This window comes from Engraulis encrasicolus, chromosome 24 (genome assembly GCF_034702125.1).
Source record: "Engraulis encrasicolus isolate BLACKSEA-1 chromosome 24, IST_EnEncr_1.0, whole genome shotgun sequence".
Lineage (NCBI taxonomy): Eukaryota > Metazoa > Chordata > Actinopteri > Clupeiformes > Engraulidae > Engraulis > Engraulis encrasicolus.
Genome location: NC_085880.1, coordinates 29,515,112 through 29,537,592, shown reverse-complemented (window position 1 = coordinate 29,537,592; position 22,481 = coordinate 29,515,112). Strand labels below are relative to the sequence as shown.

General features: G+C 42.3%; 1 protein-coding gene across 1 annotated transcript; it reads left to right on the top strand.

The window, feature by feature from the left end:
* The first annotated feature begins 238 nt into the window (after positions 1-238).
* Positions 239-16,567, top strand: timm23b (translocase of inner mitochondrial membrane 23 homolog b (yeast)). Its single transcript, XM_063191934.1, has 8 exons — positions 239-327; positions 676-803; positions 1,100-1,158; positions 1,593-1,686; positions 3,975-4,059; positions 6,365-6,423; positions 6,814-6,924; positions 15,617-16,567. The coding sequence occupies exons 2-8, from the start codon at positions 692-694 to the stop codon at positions 15,733-15,735; spliced, it is 639 nt and encodes a 212-aa protein (XP_063048004.1). The 5' UTR covers positions 239-327; positions 676-691; the 3' UTR covers positions 15,736-16,567.
* The last annotated feature ends 5,914 nt before the right edge of the window (positions 16,568-22,481 follow it).

Below are 22,481 nucleotides of genomic sequence, written 5' to 3'. Positions count from 1 at the left end.
CAAATACTGTTGCAAATACCGTGTTCCCAAAATAGTGTGAGCAGAATTTGTTTCTTTCACCACATATACAGTTAGAACTAGATTTCAAAATTGTTGCTTGTTCTGGTATTAGATCAACCCAATATAGGATGACACGAGTTGTTTATGCATGTATAATAAGTGACGACTTTGACACCGTTTCAGTCCGAGGTTCATCTGCTTTACGGCAGTCTGTCAGACATGTTCAAAATACATTAGCTCTAGCCAAAACATGTCATGCGAAAACATGTCAGGCGGCTGTGCAACTGTGTCAAATGCATAGCTTTCCCCCAAAACTGCCGGAGAGAGGTGCATCATTCTACCACAATTTATTCACTCGTGTATGCTTTATCGTGCATGCTTTTGCATGAATCTTTTAGGTAGCCACTTAGTAATGCATTTGTTAGGATTATCCTCAGTAACGATTTAGCATACAAGTTATGTCTGCAAAATAATTAGCCTTGCACGATTGCTGTATAAGAACGGTCGATCAGCTAATTTTACCCCGACCTTGCTATATGGCAAGCTTTAGGTGACCGGAATAGATTAACTAAAGTGGTTAGCCGAGACTAATAATAGAAATTGATCTGGGTGGTAATTAGAACAGTGCTGGACTGGCGAAGTAACTGGTCTCTTGCTAATCAACTTTTCCTGCAGACAAGTAGCAATCAACATGGACAGTAATGCACCACCAGACTCGCCAGGAGAGTCGAAAAGTGGTCTCACCGGCCTCCTACGGGGGACGACGCCAGGTTACTCCAACAAAGATCTAGCCGGTGTCCCATGTAAGACAATGGCTTATTGAATGAATACGCGGTGATCCTTGTGTGTGTGCATGCCTTGTCAGTTGATATCATATCAGTCATTTGATATTACGTAGGCTACATTGATAATGGCAGCAGAGTTAATTTGTTATTATGTGAGCATTCTTCAAATGGATCTACTTTACCTTCACTCTTGTTGCAGTACCAGAGAGTAGGCCTACTTACTGGGATGCTTCAGTCAGTGTCATTGTACTCATTGTGCATGTGGTCTATTCTATTCTATTCTATTCTATTCTATTCTATTCTATTCTATTCAGTGACTGGCATGAGTCCCCTGTCACCATACCTGAATGTAGATCCACGATACCTTTTACAGGTAGGTGTAATCTAGCCATTATTTGTACTGTGATAAATGAACTTGAACTGCTTTCTCCCTTTGGGAAGTGAGACGTTATATTATGATTGACAGATTTCTTATGACAGTTGGCGATGTATTACCCATGTAAATCACGTTATGTTTTTGCAAGCTTTGAGCCACAACGTTTGGGGAGAGGGGCAGATGCAGTTCCAGGGATGGATACTGTTATGCATTGTCTATTCTATTCTCGTCTATTCTGCATTATTTTCCTCCTTTCCCTCTCTTTTGCTAATTTAATGTTTATATGCTCTGTATGCAGATGTGTGCATTGCAATATGTTTGATATGTGCAGTGGGTATTATAGGAATACTGCTAGACACCTTCATTTACTTCTTGGATCAATGAAGTGATCTGTTCTCTGCTCAACTACTCTACTCTACCCTGTTCTGCAGGATGGTGATGAGTTCATTCTGCCCACGGGGGCCAATAAGACCAGAGGGCGTTTTGAGCTGGCTTTCTTCACCATTGGCAGCTGCTGCATCACAGGTGAGTTTCTGTCAGGGGGCACAGCTGTCAACAGTCCTGTTTCTACCTGGTTTCTCGCGACCGTCACTTGAGATCTTTCTCCCACCATCCTCCTAGTATTCCTCTTACCGTCAAGGGAACTCTCCTGTAATTTCTGACCCCCACATCCGATACGCACTACCTTACCATCATTTTTAAAGAGCAGCATCTGTGATTGACGTCTGTCTGTCGGACAGCCTCCTCCCTCTCATCTAGGCTTCGTCAGCTTCGGATAAGGCTTCTTTAAATTTGCCTGGGACTGGCTGAAATCAATGCATTTTTGCATTGAAATTATTATTATTATTTTTATTTTTTTTATTTTTTCACAGCCAGCAATACGCATTACACATCTCCATCACTGCAAGAACAGCATTTCCACATCAATTCCGCCATCTGTTTTTTCCTCTTTTCCAACAACACAAAACACTAATTACACAACAAATACACCAAACCAAAGACAGCAACTAAGGAACAAAACACACACACACACACACACACACACACACACACACACACACACACACACACAAAACCTGAAAACAAAGTGCCTACAAACATCAATAACAATTGCAATATTGAGGGTCTTTCCCTTTTTTATGTAATAATGTTAATAACTGCTGACTTCACGTCACATTAGGTGGCAGTCTACCCCTCTCCAAAGAGTCTGTATAAACTGTCAGAAGCCTAGGCGCCAGTTCTTCCCTAAAAATCCTATAGAAATCTGATGGAAATCCATCATTACCAGGCGACTTGCCCAACCTCAGACTTTTGATAGCCTTTTTATTTCTATTATAGTAAACTCTTCTTCTAACCCCATTTTTTGCTCTCTTGTTAAAGTAGGTGTTTCAATTGAGGAAAATAATTCTGATAATCTTGGTTCCTCTACAGGTCCATTAGAGGTGTATAATTTCTTATAAAACTTAGTAAACTCCTCATTGATCCTGGCGTTGAAATTCTGATGTTTTTGGATAATTTCTTCCAAACCTTGGCATGCCAATTTGGGAGAGCAAGGTGATGTTCAGTCCAAAATCTATTTCAGTCCATATTCCTTCAAGGCAGGTCTAGGTACAGTATGTCAGTATGTATACAGGGTGTACTCACTTTTGTGGGTACATCTTCAAATATTAATTGCTGCATTTTGATTTTTTTGTGAGTGATCAACAAATTTAAGCGGTTATATACTGTATGTTATTAACAGGTCACTTATCATTGTGTCAAAGTTAAATTTCTTTAATGTTGTCCTATTAAAAGATATACTTACAAATCTGCAAAAATGTGAGGGGCGTACTCACTTATGAGACATACTGTGTGTTTATTTGTGTGGTGCGTTTTATGCAGATACACCAAGGCAGTTTACCAGAATAAATGCTTCACCAGAATAAAAGGCATTAAGATTGCAAAGAGCAGAAAGCCAAGATTAAACCAGTCACTGAGCCGCCAAACGATTTAGAACAAGCTTTGTTGGAGCCCTTTATGATTTTACACAGATTCAAGAGGACGGTGGTGCATGCATCAGAAATATAAAATAAAAACTGGTTCTTCAAAAGCCTAGCAGGACTTTTACATTTTTAGAGCACAACACAATGCAGGGGTGCGTTTTTCAACAGCATCATTGCTAACTTGTGTAGCAACTTACTTGGTTGCGATGTAATTTCCCATTGGCAACCTACTACGTTGCTAAGTGGTTAGCAAGGACGATTTCGAGAAGCAGGGCTCAGATCACCTCTTGCAAAATATCTACAAAGGCTTGTGTGTGCTGGTGCGCTTTCTCAACACGACACAGGATTGGAATGGGTTTGCCAGCTTTCGGAATGTTTTTTTGGCACCCTGAGTTACAACAGCATCTCCACTGAGAGAAGCTATTAAGTTGTCTGCAAAGGAATAAACTCACTGATAAGGAAATAACTATGTATATTCCATTTGCATGGTTCCCATCACAGATGAATATGGTTTGGGTTTGTACAGGGAATGTTAAGAACTTTCCAAGGTTAACTAATCTGGTTGAAGAACATTGTCAAAGGAGCTGCACCTGTCAAATCATTGTCATCACAATTCCCCAGTCCCCACCCAAACAGTAGTACAGTATTACTGTATAGAAAAGCTGAGCTGCTTTCCTTATGACCCAATGACCCTGTGTGTGTGTGTGTGTGTGTGTGTGTGTGTGTGTGTGTGTGTGTGTGTGTGTGTGTGTGTGTGTGTGTGTGTGTGTGTGTGTGTGTGTGTGTGTGTGTGTGTGTGTGTGTGTGTGTGTGTGTTTGTGTTTCTCACAGGTGCTGTGTTTGGAGCATTAAATGGTCTCCGGATGGGGTTCTCTGAGACCAAAGACATGGCATGGTCCAAGCCACGGAATGTCCAGTGAGTTGCCAGAAATGTCGGTTGGCGTGTGTGTGTGTGTGTGTGTTTAGTGTATGTTTTATGAAGTCACACATCTTTGTTTCATTTTAATGACCTATAACAATACAGATAATTGAAAAGAGGAATTGCACCCTTCAACCGCACCCGCTGTTGAAAAGGAAACAAAACAGGAGAATCAGGAGGCTATAGATGTAAAGGGGAGTGGCTGTGGATGAAGGGACTTGTCAAACATTGCTATCTAGTACAATATAATTCACTTGGTGAATTTAGGCGTGATGTTGTGAAAGGCTAATACACAAGCAGTTTCATCTGAATGATATGTCATGGCACATGTAAAGCTGTAGAGGGCGTGGATGTTTAAGGTCTTAAAACTATTAATGTCAGGATTTTTATGAGAAAGAAATGTGTCTGTGACATCAACAATAATGTTTGTTTCGCACAAATAAGCTATTCCACTTTGATTAAAGAAAAAGAACATTTTTACCAGCATCTAGTAATGCTTTAAAAGGGGTAGCTCAGGGATGTCAGAATGAAAGGTGTTGTAGTTGTATAAGCGCACATCACTCAAATGTCCACTAGATGGCATTGTTTGCTCATGTTGGCAAAGTCTCCTTTTTGGCATAACTGAATGCCTTCCTTCATGAGGGATTGCGCCAGGTTCTGCACCTTTGAAAGACAAACTCAGCAAGCAGTTGCCCAAATGTGCTGCAATCAAACTGTCAATATTTAATGTCACAAAACATTTAGTGTAAATAGAACTGGCTTGCTCAGTAAACAATAAAAATCTTGGTACAAGCAGAAATACATGGGGATTAGGTGTGTTTCATTGCACTGATATGAGTTTTCAAAATAGAAATAAAACGCAGTGCAGCTGATTTCGGGTACGTATGCACTAAATATGTAAAGCCGTTTTTAAACGATGCAAATGGCCTTTTGCATATTCACAAAGTCTCACTCAGTTATGTATCATGTCTGTGATGTAATGTCATGTAAGTAACATATCCAGACTCTGTTGTTGTTACTGATAAGCACAGCTGTTGATACACGTGAAGGGTGAATGGAGACTTCTCGTGCCCATTATGCAAGTTTCAAAGGGCCAATGCCAGTGGCCTGATGCCAGTGCTCACTCGCCTGATTGGTTAGAGGCTAGCTGCACTTGTCTCCAGCAGGTCACTCTGACATGTACATTGACACAGGTGTATTTGTGAAAGGGGGGGGGGGGGGGGGCACTGTGTTTCTCTTTGCCCTGATAGGTAAGCAGTGTCTAGTGTCTATCGTCAGTCTTCTGCCCGCATTGCAGTTCAAACGCCTGGGCTACTCGGGCACAGCAGATGGTCAAGGGCAACACACACACACACACACACACACACACACACACACACACACACACACACACACACACACACACACACACACACACACACACACACACGAGCAAACAACAGCTCAGGTGGGCTAATGGCACATAATCTGCTACTTCAAGGGCAGCAGGTCAGTCAGGTCAGTCGACTCGTGTGGCTTTTCTCGTCTGTCTCCACCGCTGACATGGTGATGAGACAACTGTATGGAGGCCAATGAGAAGCTGCATCCATGTCTTTCTATTGTGATTAGTAGTATAGTTTGGTACCTGCTTGTTATTTCATCTATTCTGTGGAAACTGCACATTAACTTGCATTGCCCTCCCTGCCGTTTAATGATGATATGATGAAGGCTGTAGTGAAATGGCCTTGAAGCTTTTCATTCGTTTTAAAGAAGCCTCTCCTCACCTTAAGCTAAATATATGCCCTCAATTTTTTTTCTTTCATTATACACGTTATTACACATATTAAACACAGGGAAGACTGAATGAAACTTTTCAGAGAAGCTGTAAATGAACACTTTGAAATCAGTGACTTGGTTCTACCAACACCAATTTCTTGAACTTCATGTCCCATGTCTATGGGTGTCTTATGCATATCCTATGGATGTCTGACGCGATTTCTATGGATGTCTTGTGGATGGCTTATGCATGCATGGGCTGGCTGCTCGGCTGTCTCCGTCTGACCCAGTTTAGAGAGGCTAAGAGCAATCCACTTCACTGAGCCTTACTTCCTGCTTAGCACTAGCCTTACCTGTGTGTGTGTGTGTGTGTGTGTGTGTGTGTGTGTGTGTGTGTGTGTGTGTGTGTGTCTGTGTCTGTGTCTGTGTCTGTGTCTGTGTGTGTAGCACACTGGTGGCATGGTGTGTGCTCATGTGCTCATGTCAATATGAGCTTGGTTATTTTGTCCTGGGGTCTTAAGATATCTCTGTCTCTCTCTCTCTCTAGGATCTTGAACCTGGTAACCCGTCAAGGGGCCACATGGGCCAATACTCTGGGCTCTGTGGGTAAGAAGGCCCCTCTCTGATTATAACTCGTTTGAATGTGCATTAATGGTCGAGTGAGTTGCATGAAAATAATCATCAAGACTTCAATACCTTCTTATTGTCATTCTATAGTTTTCTTTAAAAACGAAACTAAAGAAAAACACGAAATAAAGCATCTTAAGGGAAAGCCTTTATTCTGTGCATGGCACCATCTCCATTTGAGTCTGCAAATTAATTATTCAATTTAGTAATATCAAGTAGATGCATGGCTTGTACACTGTGTGTATGTTAGTAGGTTTTGCCTACGTTAATGCTTTTTCTCTTTGTGTTTTTGTGTGTGTGTGTGTGTGTGTGTGTGTGTGTGTGTGTGTGTGTGTGTGTGTGTGTGTGTGTGTGTGTGTGTGTGTGTAGCCTTATTGTACAGTGCGTTTGGCGTGGCCATAGAGAAGGCCAGGGGAGCAGAGGATGATGTCAACACTTTGGTTGCCGGGACACTGACTGGAGTTCTCTACAAATCACCAGGTGAGAAAGCAGGAAGGGGCGGGACTTTTCTGTATCCACGAGAAGACCAGGGGTGCATTTCTCGACAATGTCGCTGCTAACTAAGTTTGCAACTTACTTAGTTGCAATTCATTTTCCTATTGGCAATTTACTAAGTTGTTAACTGGTTAGCAATGACACTGTCGAGAAACCGGGTCCTTAATGTGTTTAATGTGGATTTTTTGGGTGGAATTCTTTTGGATTTGCATTTGATGACAAACCAGGACAAACTCCAAGGAATTTCCAGATAAGGAGCCTGTTTTGATAAGGCTTTAGACTAGAGTCAAGGCTCCTAGCTGTAACACTCCTCAGCTCCTTCAAAGTCGTTAGGGCCTATAGTGCAACATGTGTTACTAACACAGCACATTGTGTCAAATACCGTATGTGGTCAGCATGATGACACCCCCTGTTTCACTCAACATCTTCCTGTTGCAAGTGGCACAATGGCCCTGTACTGATAAGGACAAGACGTGTTGAGTTGTAGCCGTGTGGATCTGACAGTTTTTCTTCAGGGACATTATTACCAATGGAGAATACGTCCAGGCCACTCCTAACGCTGACTCTGGCTGTCTCATGGGCACCTAACGTCCCCGTTCCTAAGGCATATTGTTTAGGGGTTGATCTGGGCATCAGCATTGTCCGTATTACATGACATTACATAAAGCCACAGAGGCTATGATGAGCATAGTTAACAAAAGCTTACACAATGCTGACCGCAGAGCAAAGAAGGACATACAAAAGCATAGGACAGTGCTGGAGAGCTTTTGGTGTTGGCTACTAGGTTTTCCTTGAGTAAGTGTCTCGGCTTTGTCTATGTCCAAATTACAATACCTATGACACAACAACAACTAGTATTAGTTCAATTTTGTTTGGAAAGATTGACCTTGGTTTGGACTTCAAAGTCTGGTCTAAGTCTTTCCTTTACCCAGCATGCTAACATCTAACTACTTGTTAGCTGGTTGGGATCCAACTATTTCAGAGGCAGGAACCGGGCTTCAGTGGCTCTGTTCTGTTCTGTTTGTCACGAGCAGGGCTATCTGGGTCGACTATGAAGTGCTTAGTCCAACAAAATCAATTTCCTCTCTGCATTGCAGGAGGAAGCATGAGGCAGCAGAAAGGGATACATTTGCAACCAGAATAGGAAGAGAAAGTAGACATGACACACACGCACGCATGCGCGCACGCACACACACACATGCACACACGCACAAACGCACACACACACAAATTCGATTTTCCTCTCTTCTCTCCGTTCGAAGAACAGTCTACACAACTCTAAAACAACACGACACAACAAACATGATGTTGATGTACAACATACATTATCTTGTCTTTACTTGGCATGATCAGGTGGCACCGAAAGAGGCTAGGCCTTGGCTTAACTTGTGTTGAAATGGCTCTCCACAGGCCCTAGTTAACCAATGATCTGATTGTCATTTGGTACTGATGAGATTCACATGCACCACTCTTCACATTCATCCGGCCCCAGTAGAGCTACAGGTGGGCTGAAAAAGTCAGTCAGATGCTGTGGGAACAGTCAATCAGAGTTACTGAAGCCTTCTAATTGGATGGGCCTAATGGTACTGAGTTTGATTGATTGAGTTTTGTGGATACAAACCTGTCCAATTAGAAATCTTGAAAGCTACAAAGTTTGATTGATTGATTGATTGTTTTAGTATTAAATAATACCCCATGTGTTTTGCACACCTCTGAACTTGCAGGCACACAAGAAATGGTTAGACCAGATCAGGAACATAGAAAACACTGGCCAATTTACCACTATTACTTTTTATTTATAGTGCAAATAAAACCGTAGCCTTACAACCAGACATCCCACCACTGGATTGTTGTAATAGACACTGAAAAAACTCAACTACCATAGTACTACACCACTGTGACGGTGCACAAGGCCAAGTCAAAGTCAAGTCAAGTCATTAAGATTTGGTCATTGCCATTCTGGTAACAGCTAATTAATAACGGGTTGTGTCCTAGAGGTCAGCGCTGCGACTTTGTCCCTGATTAACTGCTCTCGTTGCAGCCTGGCTCAGTGGACCTTAGTGGCTGTGTGGGGATTTAATCAGCTCTTGTCATTCTGGACCTGAGCCTGTCATCTGTGTGCCACCCCACAACACTGGGGTTCACTCTCAATAATCACGCTCTTATGCTGCTCTCATTCAAACTGTACTTTGTGCAGGAAACACGGGTTCATGCCAGGCTTGTTCAGGGTCTGCTCTGCTCTGTGTTAGGGCTAGCTAGAGCACCGGTTCTCACAATTCCTGAACCAAGGCCTACTGTGTCTGTGAGGATTTTCATTGATATTGCCTAAGGACTGAGTGTTCTTGAACTATAGTTTAACAGGGTTCCTGATATAAGGCCTGCTGAGTTTCTGAATTAAGGCTAAAATGGTTCGGTCTTGAGAGCTAAGACTAGAAGGGTTCCTGAACTAAGGCCTACTGTTTTTGAAGAATTTCCTTGACTAAGGCTTACTGTGTTCATGAAGTTGAACAGGGTCCCTTAAGTAAGCCCTACTGTGTTCCTGAACCAAGACTAACACGGTTCCTGACCTGAACGAAGACTACCAGGGTCCCTGAGCTAAAGCCTACTGTATTTCTGAATTAAAACCTTTTGAGTTCCTGATTTGAGGACTTATCGGTTCCGGATTTAAAGCCAGATGAACTTAAGCAGTACAACCCGCCCAACCCCCCTAGTGAGACGAGAGGGGCATGTAGGGGTGCTGTAGGGGACACCCTGCTTGGGGGAACCATATTCTGCACTGGTTGCATTTGGATTGGTGTGTGTGTGTGTGTGCGTGTGCGTGCGTGCGTGCGTGCGTGTGTGTGTGCAGACTCTTGGCACTTGTTGACAAACGTGCAGATACTGTATCAGTGAGATTGTGTCAAAAAGAGTGTTGTGCAAAACCGTGTGTGTTTGTGTGTGCGCACGTGTGCGCCAGTCAGTGTCATTGAGGTCAGTCCGAGACGAGTTACTCAGTCACCCAGATCACGAGCACAGCCAGTCCAGTGTCCAGTGCCAGGAGGAAATGAGCTGAATTTAATGATGGACGTGTGATAAGGCCTCTAATTTGTCAGCCTCATCTGTCATCTTTATGACTTGATGACTTGTCCAGTATGAAATGTTATATCTGCCTCATCATCAAGGAGGTTCACCAGAGGGTTTCTGAGCTTGTGGGGCAGCCGATTAGGGAGTTGGCCTTGCGATTGGACGGACTGTTGCTGGTTCAGAATCCATAGCTTGATGACAGAATCGTTTTCAATAAAGTGAGAGAAATCGGCCAATGCGTCAGGCTGCCGGCAGCAGGTCTAGAGCACTGCAGGGATGAACTAGGAGAGAGTAAATTGTTGTGAGGTGGAGGGGACGCTAGGGTATTACGTGTATCGTCATAGAAGTGAGTGTCTATATTTAGAATACATTCGTGTGTGTATGTGTGTCTGTGCCTGTGTCTGTCTGTGTCTATGTCTGTGTGTGTGTATGTGTGTGTGTGTGTGTGTGTGTGTGTGTGTGTGTGTGTGTGTCTGTGTGTGTGTGTGTGTGTGTGTGTGTGTGTGTGTGTGTGTGTGTGTGTGTGTGTGTGTGTGTGTGTGTGTGTGTGTGTGTGTGTGTGTGTGTGTGTGTGTGTGTGTGTGTTGGGGGTGTTATGCAAGCCAGTGATGGTGTGACTACAACGTTATTGGAAGCTATTAGAGAGTCAATGTATGCAAGTCCAAAATAGCTATCCAGTGCCACAGCACAGTGTGCGTGCTGGCATGTGCCAGTGTGTATGCCAGAGCCCATGTGTCTCTGTCTGTGTATACGTACAGCATATTATACAACATACAAACCCCAACTCCGATGAAGTTGGGACGTTTGGTAAACAGTGAATAAAATCAAAATGCTATCATTTTCAAAACATTCAATCTATTCATTAGATGGAGAATAGTGAAAAGACAACATATTAAGTGTTAAAACCGAGAAAAAATATTGTTTTGGGGGACATATGTACTCATTTCTAATTTGATAAATCCAACACGTCTCAAAAGAGTTGGGACGGGGATCAGTGAAATTTAGTAAACATCCAAATAAGATAAAACAACAAAGAAGAACATTTCAAAATGAATTGTACTGACGGACAATATAGGTGTCCAGGTATAAGATCATCACAGAGAGGCTGAGTGAAAGTGAAAGTGAAAGTGAAAGCCCATTGGGAAACTCCAACTCCCATTGTCATTGTGACACAGCACTCCACAGCACACAAGTGAACACTGCACACTGCACACAACGAAATTGCATTTATGCCTCACCCGTGCAAGGGGGCAGCCCTCAGTGGCGCCCCATGGGGAGCAGTGCGGTGGGACGGTACCATGCTCAGGGTACCTCAGTCATGGAGGAGGATGGGGGAGAGCACTGGTTGATTACTCCCCCCACCAACCTGGCGGGTCGGGAGTCGAACCGGCAACCTCTTGGATGCAAGTCTGACGCCCTAACCGCTCACCCATGACTGCCCCTGGCCCTGGCCCTGGCCCCTGGCTGAGTCACTCAGAATTAAAGATACAAAGGGAATAATTACCATAGTTATTACATACATTTTTGAATTCCCTTTGATTTGCCACGATTGAGTGTATATAAGACATATTTTTGTTAATAAAATCATTGTATAGGTTCATGACATCATGAAATATATATTGGCTGTAGTCTCACTCTAATTCCTGGAGTGCTAGAGCTATTGAAAATTGACCATATTAAGAATGCTTAATGCATGAAAATGACACAGGGGTTTAACATTCTCCTAAGCACCTGAGCTCACTTGAAATAGACCCAGAAGACATGGGAAACTGTCCTTTGCTTACAGAAGTCAGCAGAAGTTGTAGAAGTCCATTCTTTTTGACAATAATAGAGCATTGCACATCCTGTGCTACAGTGAAAATGGACCATCCAACTTGTGTTAGTGCTAGCTTCAAAAGTCAGCCTCCATGATGGCATGCGGATGCAGTAGTGCATTGGTTAAGATGTTCTCACTCATCTGTAGAGTTAAATACAGTGCTGAATGGTATAAATGGGTTTTAAACAGCATGAAAAGCCACTCATGCATTATATTTTGAAGGGAGATCTTCGATTACTGCCACATAGTAAGGTCAAATTGCATTCTCTACTATGTTTTAACAGTTTGGCTCCATCATAAGGACCAGCATGTGATAAAATGGTGGGTTTTTGGTCAACACCTGTCACACTGTAAGCACTACAGAAAGGAAAACATTGCAAAACATGACAAGGAATACAACCACCATTTAAGCTGGTGAAATCATGTCCAAGATAGGAATTAACACTGTTTTTTATATAAAATCATCTCATCGGTTAATGTTTTTGACTGTTAAGTGTTGTCTTTTGTTTTGTTTTCAGTCTTCCTCGACATTTGCTGCCATTTATTGTCCCCGTCCCAACTCTTTTGAGACGTGTTGGATTTCTCACATTAGAAATGAGTACATATGTCCCCCAAAACAATATTTTTTCTCGGTTTTAACACTTAATATGTTGTCTTTTCACTATTCTCCATCTAATGAATAGATTGAGTGTTTTGAAAATGATAGCATTTTTATTTTATTAACTGTTTACCAAACGTCCCAACTTCATCGGAGTTGGGGTTAGTATTATTACCAGTATATTTTATATCTAAAAATATTCTATATTTAGAATACAGCATGCAAGTGTGTGTGTGTGCGTGCGTGCGTGCGTGCGTGCGTCCGTGCATGTGTAGCTATCTAGTGCCTGAGCCTGTGTGTGTCTGCTGGCATGTGGATGCCTGTGTGTGTATATGAAGACGTTTTAAGCTTACTGTATGATACATTAAGCATGTATCTTTAAAGTTCCTCGACAGTCCATGTGTGAGTGAGTATGCCGTGTGTTTTTGTGTCTACGGTGCGTATGTGACTATTTAAAATGTGGCGCTGTTGACATTTGTCTTGTGTAGGCACATGCCATCTCATGTTCCCTTCAAGGTCCTGTTCTGCACCTATCCAAAACTTGTCTTCAGTCCAAACCCTCTGTGGTCCCAGCCCTCTGTCCAACCAGTGTCTGATCCCCCTCTCCCCCTCCCACCCCACTACACTCAATGTCAGCCTATGGCCTTTAGACAGGTTGGTGGGGGTCGCACTGCATTCATACCAACAACCAGCAGCTTCTCAGAAGTCAATATAATAATATCTGTCCTTCGTGTCCTCTACACACGCATGCATGCGTGCACAGACTCACAAACACAAACACAAACACACACACACACACACACACACACACACACACACACACACACACACACACACACACACACACACACACACACACACACACACACACACACACACACACACACACAGATCTGCACGTTTGTCTCAGATCTGCACGTTTGTCAACAAATGCCAAAAAAAACAGTCCAGAGTCTGCATTGCTGAATTCTTGGTATTTGGAGCACTGATGTTTTGAACAGTGACACACACACAGCTGTGTCAATAGCAGACCAAGGAGCAAACACACACACACACTCACACACACACACAAACACACACACACACACACACACACACACACACACACACACACACACACACACACACACACACACACACACACACACACACACACACACACACACACACACACACACACACACACAGCGTGCTCAGGGCTTGTAAATGTCAAAGGCAATAATGTCACCTGTGTTTGTGTTTGTGTTTAGTTGTAGTTTTTTGTGTATGGACCAATAATCTCAATAATCTGTGTGTGTGCGTGTGTGCATTTGTGTGTTTGTGCATTTGTGTGTTTGTGCATTTGTGTGTTTGTGGGTCACTGGCGTGGTGCTGTAATCTTGTAGAGAAACATGTCCTGGCCTGGCCTGAAGAAGATGTGATACATGCAGGGGGTGAGGGTGTGGGGGGCTGATCAATCCTCACATGAACTCCCTTAGGTTCTTTCTGTAGGTAGTAGAGCAACATTTTTGGTTAGGTGTGTGTGTGTGTGTGTGTGATATTGCCTAATGTCATGAAAGGTATGATTGCATTGTTGCAGAATGTGTATGGCTGTGACTGTAGAGTGGATGTGTTGGTTTTGTGTGTGTGTGTGCGTGTGTGTGAGCGTGTGTGAGTGTGTGTGTGCGTGTGTGTGTGTGCACTCATATCAGGACTCAATGTTGTATTCAAGTAGTACATGTATTGGACTTGCAGTAGTTAGTGTACTAGAGACTGTAAAGGAGTGTGTATGAGATCATGGTTGTCTTATCGCTGGCCTGTGGTCTTTGGGTGGGGGCCGCAGCAGCTTTACTCAGAAGCCATTATCAGGCCCTCTCCACCCCCCTCACTGCAGACAGGCAAGGGAACGTGTGTGTGTGTGGGGGGGGGTTTGCGCCATTTAAAAATGGCCTCTCCCATGCTGTGGTTCTCTTAACTGTTGATTTCTTGCTGTCACTGGGAACTTTATTGATGAAAATACAGTCTTTTACTAGTTGTATTAGTTGCTGAAGGGCATCATGATTAAACGATAACAAACGATTAAATGATAAAAGTCAATTTCAACATGCAGTTGTAATGCTCACACTACCCTGGACTTGTCAGTACCTGAGGGTTTTTCTCCCTTCTTCAGCCTTTTCCGGGATCCTGGTCATTGTAATGGGGGCAGCGCTTTGTTTACATTTAGAATTTAAAAAAAAAAATGTATTCCCAAAGACATCCAAAAGGTAATACAACATCAGCAGACAACTAGCAAACAGCGGTAACTTTTGGGAAAATATTTGGAGTAGGCCTATGTTATTTAAAAAAAAAATGTAAACAAACCCTGCCGCCATTAGAATAGCTCATATCTCGGAAAGGGCTGAGCCAAAAAATGTGGCATCACCGCGTACTGACAAGTCAAGGGTAGCGTGAGCAATACATCAGCATATTGAAATTGACTGAAGTGGTCCTTTAAGACTGATGGCTAGTACACAGAGCCGCCGACAAAGTTGACCGGGCCCGGGACAAAATCATCTGAAAGAGCACCCCTCTGAATACAAACGGTGTAATGGCCTCTCAGTTCAGGGCTCCACTCTCCAGTTGCGGATATTCACAGTCCAGTGTTAGTCTTGCGCCACAATAGTGTCAACATATGTTCGCGTTGAGTAATAGGCAGCAATAGGAAGTGCAGTGCGTTTCTCTTGAATTTACTGTTCCAGTGTCTGTAGGCGAGCAATTGTTGAGGAAATTGCATCAGTAGAAAGGGTTAAGGGGTAGGTAGGTGTCTCAGCTTCTGTCTCAGCTGTGTATCTCTCAATGCCATATCGGCTGGGAGGGTGTGTGGACAGTCATGAAACGTACGTGTCACTCCAGCTGATGGGGTGTTTCCTGGATGAAGATGTGTGTCAAGCGGAGAGGCTGACAATGATTGTGTGCAGATATGTGAGTGAATGTGTGCGTAGAAAGCAGCCGCTGTATGCTGTAAATGTACAGTGTGTGAAGCGGGGTTGAAAGTGCTGACCTCACCTCTTAATCCAAATACAGCATCCCTCAGGTATCTACCAATAGACCTCACCCCTCTAATGCCACAAATATAGTACATAAACTGATGCATTTGTATGTGCATTTTGTGTTTGCATATGTACTGAATGAACTGAAGTTTGTGCGTGCGTGCGTGCGTGTGTGCGTGTGCTCTTGACTAGGTGGTGTCCGCAGTGCAGTGCGCGGGGGCCTGGCTGGTCTGGCGCTGACGGGCGTCTATGCCCTCTACAACAACTGGGAGCACCTGAAGGGAAGCAGCAGCTCTGCCAGCCGCTACTGACCACCACCCATTGGCATGCTGGGATAGCGGAGGACTGGCTTCCCAATGAGGCACTCTTGGATACTGGAAGACTGACATATCACAGGTGTGCTGGACATAGACATGTACAAAGGTGTTAAATATACAAATGTGACAAATGATATTTGGATCCATTTTACTTGACACCGGCGTCCTACATATGACATAACAGTGTCGTAATAGAGTCAAAACAATATCATGACAGTCATGGACAAGTCATAAACATGTAAATGTCATAAATGTTAGTAGAGTAGAGTAGAGAAACTTTATTGATCCCCAGGGGGAAATTCAGGTGTCAAGTAGCTACATAAAAACAAACACAGACACAGACACAGACACAGACACAGACACAGACACAGACACAGACACACACAGACACACACACACACACACACACACACACACACACACACACACACACACACACACACACATGCCAAGAGGTTCCAGATCTGGGCCAGCTCTGGCATCTCAGGCAGTCCAATCCCCAATAATGATGTCCTTCTTAGTGTCCTTCTGTATACTGTTAAACAGTTGAATGGCCCAAGGGACAAAGGACCTCCTTAGCCTATCTGTCCTATCTGTCAATGTCATGAAAAGTTGACATTGTTAGGGCTGTCTTTGCCATAACTGAATGCCACTCAATGATGAAGTCATAACATGTTTATGACATTGGCATAATGTTTGATACATGCATGACTGCGCTACAACACTGTTATAATACTGTTGTCATACATATGACACCAAGTTTTGGCAAAGGAGGCACTCAACTTCTTGGAAAAACGAAAGTCTTTGGGTGCGAGATAAAAAGTATCAACTTAAGAAAGAAAAATCCGCACTCACAAACTGCGTCTCTTTATTTATTTATATTACCACCATGTCCAAAAAGCAAACGCGTTTCGGCTATCAAGCCTTCATCAGTGCGTGGTACCACGCACTGATGAAGGCTTGATAGCCGAAACGCGTTTGCTTTTTGGACATGGTGATAATATAAATAACTAATGAGACGCAGTTTGTGATCGCGGATTTTTCTTCCTTAAATACATATGACACCGGCGTTGAGTAAAGTGTTACCTGATGTTCTTTTTTAAAAAATTAAAGACATCCATAACCGAACGTGTGCCCCAATAAAACGTATACACGCTTTAAATCATTATTAACTTCGTTTATATTCATTTTCATGTAATTTCCAATGTCTAATAGAATTTATGGACATCATTTATTGTTTTGTCACCCCCATTAGTTTGAGAACAGATGGTGACAACACAATAAACTTAAAGCGAGTCTGTAAGTTCTATTATACTTTGAAAATCACATATATTGTTTTTATAAATTACCTACCTGATGTAGATGTAAGGTCTGTATGCATTTTATTGGGACACCCTGTGTCTATGTCTATGGTGCTGGGAAACTGCAAATGGCATACAGATATAATATATTATATAGACATATAATAAATGATATGTTAAAACAACATATTGACATAAATATACAGTATATAATACATTTATACATGCCTATAGTGCCAGTGTACTGGAGGACTGGTATCTGGTTGGCTCTGATGTCAGTGTTTCTCAAAGGCAGCACTGCTACACAATGATCTGCTTTGTCTTTGTGCTTCATAAGCAAATTGCACTCGTGTTTCATTTAAAGATTGACCAATGGCTCTTTGGCAATGGGGGATTAGCACCTCTTCTTTGCACTCACTGATAAGCAAACTGCACTAGTGTCCTGTTTAAACGTGCACTAATTCAGTCAATAATTAAGTCAAGTAAATTGCACTAGAGTTTCACTTGCAGGATCACCAAAGTCCTGTTGTCATGTAGAAAAGCAGCTTATCCCTCCAGTCGCTGGTTTAAACACTACGGAGTCTGATTGTAGCAGCTGATCGCTAGGTTGCATTTTTCTCTGACAGGGGGCCTTTGCATGGTTCTCATGGCCAAAAGACAGGTTTAAGTTTTGCTTAAGGTGTGTGTGTGTGTGTGTGTGTGTGTGTGTGTGTGTGTGTGTGTGTGTGTGTGTGTGTGTGTGTGTGTGTGTGTGTGTGTGTGTGTGTCTGTGTCTGTGTGTGTGTGTGTCTGTGTGTGTGTGTGTGTGTGTGTGTGCAAGCTTGAATGCACATGTGCTGTATGTGCATGTGTCAGAGAGGGTGTTTGTGTGATTAAAGTACTGTTCTTTATGATGGCCTTCACTGAATGAATTCCAAAGTACCTGTTATGATGGGTAAAAGCTTTGGCCTTTCTTTGGGGTCTGACTCTATAAGTGGCCTTTGCGAAGCATGAGCTGCGGGTTGTATTTTATTTAATTTTTTTATTTGTCCCAGTCATACGCATACACAAAGTTCTATGTTAAAATATGTTCAAATTTAAATGCACTCAATCAACCTGCAATGATTTCATGTCATGTCGATTTGATACTGATTTTTTTGTGACTTATATTAATGTTACTTTTAATTTTGTTTATTTAATGTTAAAGTTTATTGTTATGCTTATTAATCTGTAAAAATAATAGAATATGGTTTTATGATGGTCTTTGCTGGAACAAGTTGACTGGACCAAGAGAGATTTTGTTTGCTTTGCACTGGTCCACGCCATGGGAGTTTAAACTACAAATTGTGACACTTATCGTGACACTATACACATAACTGATGTAACCTACAATGCCATCGAAAGTTTCTGATTTGCTTAAATGCAGCACTATTCCTTTGTGTGACACTGCACACATGAACATGCGCGCAATGACATTAAAAGTTTCAAAATGCAAAACAATGCCTTTATGTGACATAAGTATACACAAACATTGAAACTGTACGCACAATGGCATTGAAGGTTTCTGATTTGCTCAAATATTATGCAATGCCTTTACGTGACACGAGTATACACAATTAACATTGTAAACTATTATACGCACAATGACATTGAAGGTTTCTGATCCACTTGACAAAATGGCAATTAAACAAAAACGTGACATCCTAAACTTGAAGTGTGCTGTTTTGTCTCTTTGGCAGTTTGTTATCCCCTTTTAGTCTCTCAGTTGGGATATATGACAGAAGGAAATAATAAAGCACAATGAAGGCTGGCGCTTATGATGGCGCTTTAGATTAAACACTGATGTGCTGACTGTTTGAATCCACACCAGGTTATACAGCACTAGTGTCGTAAGGCAAAAGGTCCTTTCAGGACACAAGCGGCTCAGCTGGGGAGTTGGCCCATGAGCCAACTTGGCAAAAGGCAACGCTGCATATGGCACCATGCAGTCTTACAGAAGTGGGTCGCGGATCTGAACTTCAGTTTAGGACATCAGAAAGATACTTCTGCTTCCAAACCAGTCCAGTGACTTTACTAGCTAGTTCATAACACACTATGTGAATTAATGTCTAAGCAGTTAAAGGCAAATCGAAAGGCACACCTAGAGAGTATCAGGTGTAAGGTCCTTTCAGGACACGGGCGTGAACGAGGCACGAGGCAGAACTTGGCAGCAGGCAACAAAATATGCACATATACAGCACTATGCAATGGGACCATAGTGATTCCTCGATCTGTGGTTCAATTCAGGCATAAGAGATTTATGTCACTTATCAAGCCCAGTGGCTTCACTGAATTCTTTTTCACTGTCTGAAAGCAAATATTCTTCCTCTGCTAATTAGTGTGTAAGCTGTTAAAGAAACATATCCAGTACATACAATGAGAGTATCAGGCACAAGATAAGGTCCTTTCAGAACACAGGAAGCTCATCTGGGTTGTTGTCTTGTGAGACATAACGACAGCAGGCTACAAAGGCATGCCACATCTACAGCAAGTATACAATGTTACAAAGGGGAATTCCGGATATGTGGTTCAATTTCGGCACAAGAGAGAGCCACTAACCCATTCCATTGATCTTATTAACTAGTTCATCTATCTGAACTGCCATCTCATTTCTAACCCATAGGTTCAATATGATATCGCTCCACCTTTTGCAGCTCTTACCACTTCAACTCATCTGAGAAGGCTGTCCACAAGGTTGAGGAGTGTTTATAGAAATTTTTGACCATTCTTCCCAAAGCGCATGGGTCAGGTCACACACTGATGCTGGTCGAGAAGGCCTGGCTCTCAGTCTCAGCTCTAATTCATTCCAAAGGTGTTCTATTGGGTTCAGGTAGGACACTGCAGGCCAGTCAAGTTCATCCATACCAGTCTGTCATCCATGTGCTCCTGAGAGTGGCCCATTCTTTCACAAATGTTTGTAAAATAGTCTGCATTTCACACACCTGGTTCTGAACATTTGCATGAGTGAGCCAATACTTTTGGTAATATAGTGTAGTTTCTGTTTAAGACATGAACATGCATGCATGGGCCCCAGCACGCACACGCACACGCACACGCACACACACACACACACACACACACGTGTGACCTCTGCCTCCACACCAGGAAACTGGTGAAGCATAGAAACACATAGGCTACACACACACACACACACACACACACACACACACACACACACACACACACACACACACACACACACACACACACACACACACACAAAGACAAAGACAAAGACAAAGACAGAACTGAGTAAAAAAACCATACCATATGAAAGAGAAAAGCATCCAACTCATGACCAAGAGAGATGTGAAACTAGGGAATTAGAGAAACGTACAATCTAAGAGCCAACGCTACTATACTGTAACACAACCCACAGCACATGTTTGCCGGTCTATATATCATTGAAAAGAGTTAAACATATACTGGTACACCTAAGCTTGTCTCTAATGAATGCTGATGATGAAAGAGGGGGTTGACAGGATGATCCTCTTCACTGAGGTAAAATACTGTATTTTTTTAAGACACAGATGGGCCTGCATGGAAAAAAAAATGAAAGCTGTCATGGAACTATTGTAAATAGCAATTTGATCTTTCATTTAGGATCAGCCCACCCAGTAAGCTCAACAACACACATAATAATTATTTCCCTTTCACTTGAGCTTGGGAATTGGCGTCTTTGTGGTAGGTCACTCTCATTCACCCTGTGTGGCAGAAACAAATGTAGGCCTACTGTATGTGTCCATTTGCATTGGAAGAACTTGACACTGACCCTTGTTTAGCAAATGTGGTATCGCAAAAAGAGCAGGTGTAGTCACTTTAGAGCGCATGTTAGCCTACCCAGGGGCAGTGGTAAACCTTCTACTATATGAGCCCTTTACTATTGGTGAAAGAATGATGCCAGAAAAGCCTACCCTGGCCTGGGCCCGGCCAAGCCCATATACAACAGCCAGACTAATAACACCTTTCTATTAAGAGAGCTACCACATTTCATATTACCGGTACAGTAGGCTATATTTCAATGCATTACCCTTAGCTGACGCCTCCATTTAAAGTGACTAACGTGTTATTTAGATACAATACAGGGTATTGTCATAGTTGTAACTCCAGGAGTAATGCAGGGCTTGTTCTCAAAGGCACTTCAGTCATGGATGAAGGTGAAGGCCAAGACCACACATTCTTCCTAGTGGTAAGGGTGGAACTCAAACTTGGAACCATTTATTCATACAGTCAGTCACTGCTGCCTCATTGCAGTACCCACCTGTGATGGCATGGCACCAGTGAGGTAGGGCGATATGATGATATCAAATCATGAAGAATAAGAACGAGTAGAAGATTGTCAGAAATCTGCCAAAGTGCAGTATGGAAAGTATAGATTGCGTTGGAATGAAGATGTTTATTTTCTCAGAGTGATGATGTTCACTTTATCAGAGTGATGTTTACTTAGTGTTGTCTTGTCTTCACTTTTATTTCAACGGTCTTTACAATATTTCAATAGTGCACTTAATCAGTGTTATCAGTGTGTTTTAGTTTGTCAATGGTTGCACTTGCAAAATTGCTTGTATGTGGTATTCAGTAAAATCTATTCAGAAATGTTTGTAGCCCTGAAATGCCCTCTTCAGTGGAAAGATCTGGTTTCAAATGGGAAGATCTGTTTAAAAAAAACAACGAAATTTCATATTAAAAATCATTATCTGACCTTTTTGCCATATTGCACAACCCTACGGTATATTAACCTGTGTATTGAGAGAAATGCAACCTGCCAGAGAAGGAAGCTCCTTCCTTTGCTTATCTTGGTTTTATTGCCCTTACACAGTCCTAGAAATGATAACACTTGAGCAGTGAAACTGAGCAATGTTGCTGTGTCAATACGCTGAGGTCACCAAATTCACTTTTGTTATTGTTTTGTTAAGGCATTTTCAAATATAAATGGCCTACTGTATTTTTGTCACCTTATCATAAAAGGATGTTTTGGTCTATTTAATTTACAACATGTTTGATAAGGATGATAAGGATATGTACTGTAAATAAATGACAGACTTCTTGGGCCCTAACCATGTCTGTCACATCCTTACAGGCAAAATGGAAGCTTCTGTAGGTTTTTCTTGTCCCCTCTGTCAAAGTATTTTGTTTTCACACCTCGAGTAGAGCTGATAGCATGAAATTCCTGTCTTGTGAGAGACATCCACTGCTAGTATAGAGTGGTGCCTGCATATGATGTGTTTGCAGTATAGTGAAGTGTGCACATCCACATTGGTTGTGGATAAGTCAAATAATATACGCTGTAAACAGGTCTACAGGAACAGACCTAAAGACCTCAAATATATTACATTGAAGTAAAAATATGGTAATTTACCAGATAAATAAATACATTTACCTCATAGAATTGTATTTAATTGTACAAATAAGTATATTTTCAAG